This window comes from Nyctereutes procyonoides, unplaced genomic scaffold (genome assembly GCF_905146905.1).
Source record: "Nyctereutes procyonoides isolate TBG_1078 unplaced genomic scaffold, NYPRO_anot_genome, whole genome shotgun sequence".
NCBI lineage: Eukaryota > Metazoa > Chordata > Mammalia > Carnivora > Canidae > Nyctereutes > Nyctereutes procyonoides.
In genome coordinates, this window is record NW_026575135.1 from 70,026,670 (window position 1) to 70,040,406 (window position 13,737).

The 13,737-nt window shown below is 60.3% G+C and overlaps 1 protein-coding gene across 5 annotated transcripts; it reads left to right on the forward strand.

Annotated features, from left to right (window-relative positions):
* The first annotated feature begins 338 nt into the window (after nt 1-338).
* Nucleotides 339-11,949, forward strand: N4BP3 (NEDD4 binding protein 3). 5 transcript variants are annotated; one of them, XM_055302318.1, is made up of 5 exons: nt 339-615; nt 4,837-6,170; nt 6,413-6,943; nt 7,323-7,577; nt 7,692-11,949. In XM_055302318.1, the coding sequence occupies exons 2-5, from the start codon at nt 5,850-5,852 to the stop codon at nt 8,226-8,228; spliced, it is 1,644 nt and encodes a 547-aa protein (XP_055158293.1). In that variant the 5' UTR covers nt 339-615; nt 4,837-5,849; the 3' UTR covers nt 8,229-11,949. The 5 variants fall into 5 exon arrangements, with proteins under 5 accessions (XP_055158293.1, XP_055158296.1, XP_055158292.1 ...); XM_055302321.1 differs by having other exon boundaries at nt 5,659-6,170; XM_055302317.1 differs by having other exon boundaries at nt 5,820-6,170.
* The last annotated feature ends 1,788 nt before the right edge of the window (nt 11,950-13,737 follow it).

Here is a 13,737-nt window from a genome sequence, read left to right on the forward strand (position 1 = left end):
GGTCTGGGGGGTGATGGACCGCACGCGCCTCTCCGGGAGCCGCCGAGTTCTGGAAGCCGAGAGGGCGGGCGAGGCCAGCAGGAGGAGGAGCGGGGCGGGCCGGGCCGGGCGCCCTCCGGGGACGCTGCGGCGCGGGGGGCTGCGGACCCGCCGGAGACCCGCGAGGCGCGCAGCCGGCAGAGGGACCGGGCGGCTCGGGCGCGCGTCGGGGCGCGGCGCGGCGCGGCGCGGCGGCGGCGGGGCAGGCGCTGCGAGCCCGGGCGGGGCTCAGGTCGGCTCGCGGTGGGCGGGGGTTGCCCCCCGTCCCCGCCCCCGCCCCCCACATCCGGGGGCCCGGCCGGGCTCTGGGCTGGCGGCGCGCCGGTGAGTCAGGCCGGGTTTTCCCTCCGCCTCTGGGGCAGGCGAGCGAGCGCCGCGGAGCGCGTCCCTCCCTCGCCAATCCGGCTCCAGCGTCCGCCCGCCCGCCCGGCCGCGTTCTCCCGGCGCCTGCCGCCCGGCCGCTCCGGCCGCTCCGGCCGCCTCGCGATCTCGCCTTGGAGCCGCGGCTCGGAGGGAGGGTTCGGAGCCGCGCGAGGGACCCGCAGCGCGCGAGGAGCGCGGAGCGGCGCCAGCATGGTGAGCGCGACCCGCCGGGGGCCGGGGCCGGGGCCGGGGCCGGGGCCGGGGCCGGGGCCGGGGGCCTGGGCTCGGGGGTGGGGCCGGCCGCCGAGGTCTCGCTTTCCCGGCGACCTTGGCCGAGCCGCAGCCCCTCGCCGGCGAGGTGCCCGTCTGAGAAGTGGGCGGGGGTGGCGGGGTGCGGGGTGCGCCCAGGTGCCCCCCGCTTCCAGGTACTGAAGCGCCGGGGCGCGGGGTCGGGGACCGGAGGGGAGGCGGCGGGTTATGCCGCTCTCGGCAACCCCTGCAAATGCGCTGTCTTGGAGCGGCGCCCCGGACCCCTGCGGGTGGCTGGCTGGGGTGGGGCACGCGTCCTTGGCGCGGGAGTCTGGCCTGGGCTTCAAGCGCCCCTGGCTCGGCCGCTCCGGGCGGGCCCCGGGGAAGGGCCGGCCAGAGATGCCCCCTCCCGCCCCCCAGGTCGTTTGCGGACCTCCCGCAGTTCTGGGGAGCCCACGCCTCCGCCACAATCTTCCCAGGGGGGCAATTCCGTGAGGTTGCCAATGTCGTCTGCTCCTCCGCCTTCCCCACGAGACCCCTCTCCCGCCGTCTCCGAGGTATCCCCTTCCTGCTCCAGTCTCCTGCCCTGGAAGGGCGGCAGCTGCCGGCGATCCCGACCTTTGGGGACACTACCAGCTCTCGGCAGCCGGAGCACCATCGCTGTCTGGCCAGAGCCTTTGGCTGAAGGGAGGGCCGGACTGGGGCCAGGCCGCGCGGACAACAGGTCCCTGGCTGTGTCGGGAAAGAGGACTGGGCTGGGACCTGTCACCTCCCACCCTGCACCCAGCGCCGCCCCACCCCCTCCCCGTGCAGATTGGGCCTCTCCTCCTTTGCACCTGGGGCTTAGCCTGGCTGACCCGCAATCTTGGCTCCCATGCCCTTCCCTGCCCAGCCAAGAAGGGAGCCGAGGCAGGGGGCCATCCTGCGCCCAGTGATCAGCCTCCTCCCAGGGCCCTCCTGGGCAGGGCTCCTCTGCTGGCTGGCTGAGTGTGGGTGTGTATGTGCGAGACTGTGAATGAATGCGGCCAGTCTGCTCGCGCCACTGCCTCTAGCACTAGCAGCTTCCAGGGCTGAGTCCTCAAACAGCAGTGCTTCCACTATTTCTCTCTGACCCAGGCACAAGCAGGAGGAATTCCATGCTGAGGGGCCTGGGGTCCAAACCTACCTGGTTGCAGATGCCCTTGGGAAAAACAAGTGTGGTGAGCTGGGCAGATGCACATACACAGTAGTGTGTGGCCATTGGAGGGCTGCTGGTGACCCCTAGCTGGGACAACCATAGAGAAAAGGACATTGCCCAGGGAATCGGAATTGTTCATCATTGTGGGATCTTGGCCATCTGGCTTCTGGGCCTCAGTTTCCTTGCTTGCCCCCCCCCCCCCCCCGCACTAGGCAGAGATGAGCTCAGATGACGAAATACAAGGATTCAGAGAAACTAGAGTGGCATATACCTCTACGTGACTCCACAGTGATACTAACACTCACTCCGATGGAGTTAAGATGCTGGGCTCTGCCTCTTCAGGTGTCACTGTGGAACTGGGGGGTTCCAGCCTCTCCCGTCGCTGCCCTGGGCACCCCTCACCCACTGGCCCTCTTGGAGCTGGGACATTCCAGTCCAATTCCTCAGGAGCAGCTGCAGACACTCCCTTCAGTAAAAGCTGATCCCCCAGCAGGTGGTGGGACCCTCCCCGGGGCCTGGGCTCTGGAGGCGCCAACCACAGCCAAGGCTTGACTGGGAGCTCCCTGCCTACTTGGCTCTGGATGTGCCTGTCAGCCTAGAGGAGGTGCATGGCAGGGTCAGGGTGGGCTTCTAAACCTGGGGAGCCTGTATACATTCTCCGATGTGGCTGAAGGTGACCTCAGGCACGTGTTTTTACCTCCTCCTCTGAAGTGGAGCATGTCAGTATTCTCCACCTGTATACGTGTTGCGAGGCTGTGGTAAGCCCAGCATCGGGCCAACTAACAGATGCTGGGATGCTTCTCTGTGTGTCCTCTCTCTTTTCATGGCCAGGGTGGTTTCCAAGCTTTGTGTTCCTGTCTCTGGGTTGATCCCGGAAGAGATGCCCCTCTATGTCCAGGGCTTTGTCTTGGGACCTGGGGTTGGGAACGGGGGGGGGGGGGGGGCCAGCTGGGACCCAGCCCAAACCTAGCCAGCATGGTGGTGGTGGTGGTGGTGGTGGAGGAGGAGGGGGTGGTGTCAACCCTGTGTAGAACTCTGAGCCCCACGGCATGTACTGAGCTCTGGGCAGGGGAGCCCTTGGAGACATTTGGAGGAAGCCCTGCTTTTCGCCCTGTGATCTTCCCAGTGGGGCTACAAGGCACTTGCTGTCTCTCCCTCCCTCCTCCCGCACCAGATCCTCTCCAGCCGAGTCTGCATAGCTGCCCTGGCCTCACCAGGCCAGTCCCTTGGCCTCCAAGCAACGGGGAAGGAATGTGTGCATTGGGGGGTGGGGGGAATGGACCCTTTTAGGAATAGGGACTGTCCCCAGACTGAGACCTGGGCAGGGTGGAGCCTCCTGCAAGCCTGGAGGCCCCAGCCCCTCTGGGATAGCTGATATGATAATACAGCCAGAGAAGTTACCTAGGAGGGGTGGAGGGCAAAGGCCTCGGAGGAAGACAAAAGGAAGGGGCTGTCTGTGTCCCCTTCCTCCAGCTCCACAGCTGTTTTTAATTGCTTAGGTCACACGGGGACACACACACACACACACACCTTTGCATCTAGCTTGGGGTATGGGGAGGACAACTGGATCTCTGAGCTAGAGTAGTGCTAGAGCATTCGCGTGTCATGTGTGTGTGTCCCAGAGGGTGCTTGGCTCCGTGAGGGTGACCTTGTGCGTGACTGTATGTGCTATTGGATGTGACCGCCCATGCTACGTCCTCTAACTCAGGAGCTGCTGTGCTGTTCACTGACCAGACTGCGGTTTGTGTGCGGTTTGTGCACTCCTGTGGCCCGTAGCTGACTCTACCTAGTTCAAGGGCTCTCCCCTGGGACCTGAGACCCCTTGTGGGGAACAGGGTGCCCATTATCTCTCCTGGAGACAGGAAGCCAGGATCTGCCCCCGGGGGAAGTGCGGTGGTGTGTGTTTGGGGTGAAGTGGACTTATTTGACCCCCCTGCCACCATGCCCACCCCCATGCTTGCACTTGGTTTCTGGCCCTTGAGACCTTTCACCCCCAGTGTCTCTGTAATGGAACCCCAAAAGGAAGGCAGGGCGGGTGGTCTTCCCCACTTCAGAGATGGGGCAACAAGGCATGGCAAAGGGAGAAGTGACAGTGTTGGGTCCCTGTGGAGAGACTGTGAGGACAGGGCTGGAGACCGGGTTCTTGGCTGTCCACCTCCCTGAGACACAGTGGTGTCTGTCACGGGGGTGCACTTGTCGTGGTAAGGAGGTGTCTGACTGGGAAGCAGGATACTTTGATCCTAACTCTCTGGGCTGTGGGTGCCGTCCTGCCCTCCTGTCCCCGCTCAACATTCAAGTCAGGGATCCCTGGGTGGCTTAGCGGTTTGGCGCCTGCCTTGGGCCTGGGGCGTGATCCTGGAGTCCCGGAATCAAGTCCCACATTGGGCTCCCTGCATGGAGCCGGCTTCTGCCTCTGCCTATCTCTCTGCTTCTCTCTCTTTCTGTCTCTCTCGTGAATGAATAAATAAAATCTTAAAAAAAAAAAATTCAACAGTCATCCTGCTGAGATCACAGGTGTCTCATTACAACCAGTTCTGTGACCTTGAATGAAGCTACTTCATCTTTGGGAGCCCCAGAGCCCTTAACCTTAAAAGAGGGATGACAGCTATATCACTGGACTCAGTGAGACCGCTACACAGGGCTATGTCACTGGAGGTGGCCAGCACCTGTGATTCCTTAACTGGATGAGTTCCCCTGAACGTGAGTGCCCTGTGACCTCCTCAGAGGCCATCAGCTGGTCACTGGGTAGGGGTGGGGAGCAGGGCCATGCCTCCCCTGCCTGCCACTCCCGGAGAGCTTTGTCTTCCACAAACACAAAACCTGGAAATGGTGGAGGAAGATGGACCCTCCTAACGACCATTGTTTGAAGTGGGAGTGGGTGTCCCGGAGGCATATTGTGGGGGGGGGGGGGCACACAGCTGCTGCTTGCCTGCTGAGTGTCTGTACTGGGATGGAAGCAGCTGCCTGGGGGGCGGAGGCAGAGAAGGTGGCATTCGCTCATTCGGCAGGTCCTGTCTGCGTCTCTACTGTGTGCTGGTCTCCGGGCTGGACAGGGGATCCGGTGGGGCACTCGGGCCAGGCCCCACCCTTCAGGGTATGATCTTAGCACAGGTGGGAGCTGGTCCCTAACCTGGTCCCTGGGCCACCTGCCGGGGAGGAGGTCATGTCTGAGCAGCTGAACCCGGCTGCAGGCAGCCTGTGTTGACCCGGGCTACAGGCCAGGCCCTGAACAGGGCCCATCATTCCAGCATCCCTGAGTGATAAGAGTGCATGTGGAAGCTGGAGCCTAACACGTGATTGGCCACACACTGGGCCAAGATTTGGGACCCCCTGCCTGGTGGTGGGTTTTGGAGTGGCTGCCTAGGCAAGGGTGGGCAGGGGCTCCCACCGCCCCTTCTCCCACCACTGCCCCTATGACTGTGTGGACACCTGTTCCGGAAACTGGCCATTGTTCCCACCATCCTTCCTCCCCTCGGGCCCTTCCTGTTTGGATCCCTCCCACTGCAGCCCCCAACCCCACCCATGCCAGGTGCTTCCCTAGGGGAACTCTGACCCACTGCAGGAAGAGGCCTGAACTGGGTTTTTTCCCCTCCCCAGAGAAAAAGAAGGAATGGGAGTCATAGGCCACCCCCCAGATGGGGTGAGGAGGCTGGTAGGAGAGTGTACAAGGTCAGAGTCAGAGCCTGCGGCTTCAGCTGGCTCAGTCTTGTGGAGAGCCCTATCCTGCTACTCCAGGCCTATCCCCATTTCCCCCAATCACATCAGGCCCGGAGCTGGAGCTGGAGCATTAGGCTGGTGGCTTTGGAGCCTCTCCCCCTTTCTCTTGCCAGCCTAGGAATCCTGTTCTGGATTTTTTCCGGGACCCATATCTGCCTCCTGGGCCTGGGCCAGGTAGGGAGCTGACATAGAGAACGAGCACCTGGTTTCAGGGCGTCAGGAAAGTGGGATAGCAAGGGCCCACCTGCCCCTGATGGAGGCTTCTGATCCCCAGAGGCGGCTGCTGGTGCCCTGTTGAAACTTCATGGCCATAGCCCCAGGCCCTGCTGGCATTGCCATGGGCAGCGTGGGCAGTCTGTTGGAACGGCAGGACTTCTCCCCTGAAGAGCTGCGGGCAGCACTCGCCGGGTCTCGGAGCTCCCGCCAGCCTGATGGGCTCCTCCGGAAGGGCCTGGGCCAGCGTGAACTCTTCAGCTACCTGCACCTCTCTAAGAAAGACGGCAAGAACACCAAGAGGGCCCCTCGGAACGAGCCTACCGACTATACCACCCTCTACTACCGGGAGCATCCTCGGGCCGGTGACTTCAGCAAGACCTCGCTGCCCGAGCGTGGTCGCTTTGACAAGGTGCGTCTCTGAGCCTGCTCTAGGAGGGTGGGGATGGGGAGCTGGGGGGTCTCCGAGGATGCTGGGATGGGGCTGGGACGTGAAAATCCTACCTTGTGCTGGCCGGAGGCTCAGTCAGAGGCCACTGCGTCCCGGTGACATGCACCCCAGGGTCCTCGAGATGATCGTGGAGGCTGTGGGAGCATCGAAGGGCAGAGCCGAGGTCCACCCAGGGCCTCCAACCCACCCTTTCCTCCCGGCAGTGCCGCATCCGTCCAGCGGTGTTCAAGCCCGTGGCGGGCACTGGGAAAGGCTTCGTGTCCATGCAGAGCCTGGCGGCGCACAAGGGTCAGAAGCTGTGGCGTAGTAATGGCAGCCTGCACACACTGGCCTGCCACCCACCCCTGAGCCCAGGGCCACGGGCCAGCCAGGCACAGGCCCGTGCCCAGCTGTTGCATGCCCTCAGCCTGGACGACGGTGGCCCCGAGCCTGAGCCGAGCCTATCTGACTCCTCCAGCGGGGGCAGCTTTGGCCGCAGTCCAGGCACTGGTCCTGGCCCCTTCAGCTCCTCCCTGGGCCATATTAACCACCTCGGAGGCTCCCTGGACCGGGCCTCACGGGTCCCCAAGGAGGCTGGGCCCCTAGCTATGCTGAACTGCCTGCCTGAGCCACCACCACCCTATGAGTTCTCCTGTCCCACTGCCACCGAGGAGGTGGTGGCTGTGCTGCCCGACACCTGTGAGGATCTCAAGAGGGGCCTTGGTGATGAGGACAGCGCCAATCCCTTCACACAGGTAAGGGCACCCCCCACCCCAGGGCCCTGTTCTGTCTTTTGGCATTGGGGTACAGGAAGGACAGGAGGGCCACCCGCCAGCTCACCTATGTGGCTCTGGCCACAAGAGAGTAAGAAAGGTGTAGAGGTGATTGTTCAGTCACTCAGACACATACGTGTGAGATGAGGATGTCATGTCCCTGATGGCCCTTGCTAGGAGTTGTGTGGAAAGGAGGAAGACAGACTCCTGTGTGTTGGGGCCACTTCCACTTGAGCTCCAGCTACCGTGGGGTGTTGTGGGGAGGTCTAGCTATGGGAGCTAGCCAGCTGGCAGTGGGTGCCCAGGAGGTGGGGCGGTGCGTGGATCTCCCAGCATGGCAGGCACCTCTTCCCCTCGACAGGTGCTGGAGGAGCGCCAGCGGCTGTGGCTGGCTGAGCTGAAGCGTCTATACGTGGAGCGGCTGCATGAGGTGGCTCAGAAGGCGGAACGCAGCGAGCGCAACCTCCAGCTGCAGCTCTTCATGGCTCAGCAGGAGCAGCGACGGCTGCGCAAAGAGCTTCGCGCGCAGCAGGGCCTGGGCCCCGAGCCGCGGCCCCCCAGCGCCCTCCCAGAGGCCGACCCCAGCGTGCGACCCGAGGAGGAAGCCCGATGGGAGGTGAGACCAGGCGCCCAGAAACCTTGTGTCCCCCTGGCTGCCTGCCGTCGCGCCCTCCGCCAGCCCCTCCGCCTCCCCCCTCACCCACGCGTTGCCCACGGGGTGCCCCTCCAGGTGTGCCAGAAGACAGCGGAGATTAGCCTCCTGAAGCAGCAGCTGCGCGAGGCCCAGGCGGAGTTGGCGCAGAAGCTGGCGGAGATCTTCAGCCTGAAGACGCAGCTGCGGGGCAGCCGGGCCCACGCGCAGGCCCAGGACGCAGAGCTGGCCCAGCTGCGGGAGGCGGTGCGGAGCCTGCAGGAGCAGGGGCCCCGGGAGGAGGCCCCGGGCGGCTGTGAGACTGACGACTGCAAGAGCAGGGGGCTGCTGGCCGAGGCGGGCGGCCCCGAGGCCGGAGGGGGTGGCGGGGGCGCCGAGCAGCTGCGGGCCCAGCTGGTGCAGGAGCGGCTCCGCGCCCAGGAGCAGGCGCTGTGCTTCGAGCGGGAGCGGCGGACGTGGCAGGAGGAGAAGGAGCGCGTGCTGCGCTATCAGCGGGAGATCCAGGGAGGCTACCTGGACATGTACCGCCGCAACCAGGCGCTGGAGCAGGAGCTGCGCGCGCTGCGGGAGCCTCCGACGCCCTGGAGTCCTCGGCTGGAGTCCTCCAAGATCTGAGGCCGGTGGATGAGCGGGTGGCAGAAGCACCGCCAGAAAATGGCTTGGACAAGCCCGCCCTGAGACGGCTGGCTCCTTCCCTACACCATTCTGAGGCAGAAGCTGCTGAAGCCGGCCAGGGGTGGGGAGGCCCACCGGGAGGAGGGGGTCCAGTGGTGCAGTGGGCTGGATAGGGTGCCAAGCAGCAGGAGCCAGGGCAAGACCTCCTGGCAGACGGGCACCTCGGTGGGGCCCAGCCCTGCTTTCTGGAGTAGATGTGGCCCGGAGAAGGAAGTTGGGGAATGAAGAGCCCCGTGATACAGAAGGGCAGGCGTGAAGGGGGGGGAGGCTGGGATGGGAACATTGGCCTCCCCGAGAATAAAACCACATTTTCTACAAGGAGGCCACGGGTGCTACATAGGGCCTGTTCCTGTGGATGGTTGGTGTTAGGGGCCCTTTACTGCACAGTCACGGTCAATGGGAGGGTGTGCCCTCTGCTCCCGTGTGTGCAGCTGCTGGGCATATGTGTTGCACTGGGAAGTGGAGGGATCCTTGTCCTGACTCTGCACGGCCCCTTAGCTGCCGTGTGGGCTGAAATTCTTTTCTTCAGTGCCAGTGGGATTTTGCAGAAGGAACAATGCCAGAGAACCCAGAAAAACAAAAGGGCAAGTCAACCAAGGCATTGCTAGAACATGAAACATTCTCTTGGTAGGAAGTCTGGGCCCTGGGTACCCAGCACCCTGCTGGGTTTAGGGCTGGCCTAAGACAGCTTCCCCTGGAGCCACCCAAAGGCTCCAGCAGGGACCTGCCCCTCCCAGAACGCACCTTCTATCTCCATCTAGCTGTGGCGTACCCACCCTCCACAGCGATGGGAGGGGTGCAGGAAGGTGCAGGAAGACAGGCAGAGAAAACTTGTGGATGGGTTACATGGTAAAGGGCCTGTACCACAGTGGGGAACATCGCCATTTCCCTGTAGCCAATGGAAGGCCAAGGGATATTTTTAAGCAGGGGTGAGATGTGACCTAATTTGTATTCTGAAAAGCTCTGTCCTGAGAGGAAGCAGCCCTCCACCTCCAGCCCTGCACCAGGCACCCTGACCGTGGGTTTCAGACCCCTAAAGCCCACTCCCACCCTTAACCTTTCAGCAGTCTGGTTTCCCCTCTGGGCTTTTGCACCCTCTTGGGTGGGTGGCCTGGAGCACAGACCCAGTCTGGCAGGCAGGTAGTTATTCCCCACTCCTTGCAGTAAAGTTCAGCGTTCTCATGAGTGTGTTGCTGTAACTGCTGCCATGCATTGAGCAGTTCCTGTCTTCTGTTAGGCCTTGGGTGCATGGGGGCTAACAGTTGAATTAGGCTTCCTGCTCCAGGGGAGTCAGCCCACAGACATCTCCCCTTCTAGTTGCTACGGGGCAGCAGCAACCTCTGAGCTGTTTCTTCAGCTCTCTGCAGAAACCCCAGTTTGCACCCTCCAGCCATGATTCCCCCTTCCCAGGGCATGCCTCGCAGCCCCTTGGGCCCCAGCAGGTGGATCCTGGTAGAGTGGCTGTGCAGGGGTACCTGCAGAGCTCTGGAGTATGAGTTGATGTGCCCCACCTTTTTTAGGGTGGAGAATGGGGTGTGTGAATCGTCTGCTGTGGGGATGGTGTGTTTATGGTCATGTAAGTGGCAGGTGTGTGTGGAGCTGTCTTGGTGGTGGGTGTGTCTGGGGGTGTGTTTGGGGCTCCTGTGTTGGGAGGTCAGGAGGGCTGCTTCCTGGCTCCTCCTTCTGCTCTATTTCTTCCCACCAGCCGCAGCCCCTGTGGCTCTGGCCAGGCTTGGGTAGAGCCTATGGCCAGGACAGACCCCTGCACCTAGCTGAGACCCATCTAGAACCACCCTGAGCCTCGGTCATTTGCCCCGGGGAGGGAAACTGGGAGCACTCAAGTGAGGCAGGCCTATCTCTCACGGGCCTTGGAATTTGTTCCACAGATCCCTCCAAACCGAGGCCTCAGGGCCAGTCACCCTCCAGAAGGCCCTCCCAGAGCTAGATGCTGACCTCAAGCCTGGGTCACTCCCTCCCCACAACCTGGAGCTGGTCAGGCCAGGTGCCCACATGCCTGACAGTGGCCGGGGTCCACCTTTCAGTGTACCATCTCTGCCTAACTCCCCACCCAGCAATTAGAGAGCTGGGCCGGCCAGTACAGCCAGCGGGGAGTGGGTGGGCGGTACCAAAACTTGGCAGCTGTGCCAGAAACCAGGGCTAGACCCAGATGCAGGGGGAAGGGCACAAGGGAGCTGAAGCTGGGGTGGCTCAGAGGGAACCAGATCCTGTTAGCTCATCCCTGCCGGGCAAACCAGTTCCCTGGTCCCCGAGCCGGCTGGGTGGCTCTGGGACCAGCTGATCACAGGTGCCACAGCGGTGGCTCCTGCTTTAGAGTGGCCCCTCCCTCCATTGCCTGGTGGGTCCCTCAGCTCCCCAGCTGCCCAGAGGCACTCTCCAGCAGACGAGGCTAATTCTCCAAAACCCCCCTACCCTGTGTCCACAGACCCATAGATTTGCTGGTATTTTGGTTTTTCTCCACTGGGCTGTGGGCATTGCCAGGCAGGCCTGTGTCTTCTGTCTTGATTCCTCAGAGCCTTCTCTGACTCCAGCCCAGAAAGCACTGGGGGACTCGAGTCAAGCCCCTTCCCTGACCTTTCCCTGACTGGCATGGGTTTGAGCTGGAGGTGGAGTGGAGTAGGTGGGGAAGTCTCCAGGTCTGAGTGTTAATTCACCATTCACAGGCACCTGTGCCCAGACTGTGGCTGCAGAGCCGGTCACCATCCCCTGCCTGGTGAGGCACTACAACGCCTCCCTGAGGGCCAGGCCTGGGTCTTAGATGAAGAAGCCATAGTGGCAAAGGCCTCTGCCCCCATGACCCTTCCCTGTGGGTAGAGGAGGGAGATAGCTCACATATATGTCCATGGTAGTGACAGGATGAGAAGAATGCAAACATATACACACACTCCCTGCCACGGTAGCAAGTCAGCAGAGCACAGAGAAGTACATTTCTCTGAGACTGAGGGTGGGGGTGGTGGCGATCGGTATTAGGGAGCCTGTTTTCAAAGAAGGTGCCTGCCCCACAATGACAGTTCAGACTGTAACTCACCACCCTAGTAGGTGGGGCTTAGTCCTCTATACTGAATTCAGAAAAGAAGAATGTGTTATTTCTTGCAACAAAACAAGAGTGAAATAGGTCACGAAAGGTGGGACATGAGTGCCATGGAATTCAGAGGAAAGCTGGCTCACTTTTCACTGCAGGTGATGAGGGGTGTTTATCTGGGGGAGGGTGACAACGATTGACCACACTTTGGTCAAGTGCTTCTAACCTCTCTTTGCTCCTGACCTTGGAAGGTATCCCTCCTGATTTAGTCCAGATCTAGCAAGATTCCTGCCAAGTTAGTTTAGCCAGAGTCCCCCATCGGCCGCATCAGATACCCTGCCATGCATAATCTGGCTCTTCATCTTCCACCATGCCCAGGTGGTGGCTGGCCTGCCTTCCGCAAGACTCCTGTGAGGTGTGTTCAGCCGGGCTGCCTCCTGACCCCTGGAGGTATCCTCTTAGTAATGTTTCATCCACTGCCCTCCCCCCACCCCACCCCACCCTGCTCCTTCACCATAAATTTGACTTTTCCTTGTATTTGGAGTTAAGCCCACTCTCCCCCCCAACTACAAAACCCCCACTGCACTATCCTTTCTGAATAAAGTCTTCCTTACCACTCTTTGACTAGTGTCAAGAGTATTGTTTTCTTTAGCGGGGCTAAACCTCTCTGAGGAAAGGAATTTGGGGGGATTTCCTCAGGAGCAGTGGGATGAGGGCATTCAGGATCAGCCCGGATTTGAACACAAGGAGGCAGGGAGGTGTGGGGCAGTTCTGAGGGAGAGCCCTTTCGAGAAGGGTTTGAGGGGAGGCAAGGCAGCCCCTAGACAGACTGCTAAGCTGGCACAGGAGGACTTCAGCTCAGCTGCTGTGGCTGTGGATGGGTCCATCAAGTAGCCAAAAGGGAGGACTAGAACCAGAACTAGCTTTATGTGTGTGTGACCTGTGCAGTCACTCAGGACCACACTCAGAAGGTCCCTACACTTGAAACAATGCTCTGCTGTTGCCATCTTGTTTTTTGCATGTGTTTTTCTAGATTTTATTTGAGAGAGGGCAGCACGGGTGGCTCAGTGGTTTAGTGCAGCCTTCAGCCCAGGGTGTGATCCTAGGGACCCCGGATCGAGTCCCATGTCGGGCTCCCAGCATGGAGCCTGCTTCTCCCTCTGCCTGTGTCTCTGCTGCCTCCCTCTCTCTCTCTGACTCTCTCATGAATAAATACATAAAATCTTAAAAAAAAAAAAAAGATTTTATTTGAGAGAGAGAGAGAGAGAGAAAATGAGCAGTGGGGAGGGGCAGAGGGAGAGAGAGAGAGAGAAGCAGACTCCCTGCTGAGCAGGGAGTCCAATGCAGGGCTCCATCCCAAGACCCTGAGATCATGGCCTGAGCTGAAGGCAAACGCTTTAAAGAACTGAGTCACCCAGGTGCCCCCATCTGCTGTTGCCATCTTGAACTTCTTAATGATGTTTGAACAAGGAGCCTCACGTTTTCATTTTGCTCCAGAGCCTACAAATCATGTAGCTGCTACTGGCCTGAACCAAAGCCTTGCAAGGAGGGACAGGAACAGAGTAGAAGCAGGAGACTGGTCAGGTGCCACTTGGAGGGTGGCAGGAAGAGATAGGACCTGTAGGCAACTTGAACTCCATGGGCTGAAGCCTGATGCCCCCATGTTCCACAGAGGGCAGGCAGTGTCTGTTGCTACCCTAATGCCACCAGCTATCAGGGGAAGGTCCATCTTTCCCTAGCCTGGCCTTCCATGGCCCACTCAGGGAAGCCAGGAACGCAGTATTTTCAGGAGAACACACCAGGGCTTGTCTTGTCTGCCACGAACCTTTTTACTTTCTTTCTCTCTCTCTCTTTTTTAAGTACATCTCTTGTATACCTGCCTCCCCCCCACCCCAGCATTTTTAGGGTATAATTTACATACAGAAAATGCTTCCTTTGTGGAGTAGAGTTTTTAGAACTTTGACAAATGCAGAAAGTCCCATAACCAACACTAAAATCAAAATACGGACTCGGTCCATCACTGCCCCCAAATTCCTGTGTTTCAGTCACTCCTCTCCCCCATCCCCAGCAACCAGTCATCTGCTTTCTGGATACCCTTTCTTTCCTTTTTTTCCTCTCTTTATGAGCAGTGTATAACCCCTCCACGTATCAGAACATATTACAAAGTAGCAAGTAAAACAATAAGACACTGGTGTAAAAATAATACATCTCAATGGAAAGAATGAAGATCCATAAATGGATTCCATTGTGCAGAAAATATTTTTTTTTATTGTGTTTATTTATTCATGAGAGACACACAGAGAGGCAAAGGCATAGGCAGGGAGAGAAGGAGGCTTCATGCAGGGAGCCTGATGGGGAGCTTGATCCCAGGACCCCGGGATCTCGACCTGAGCCAAAGGCAGACACTCA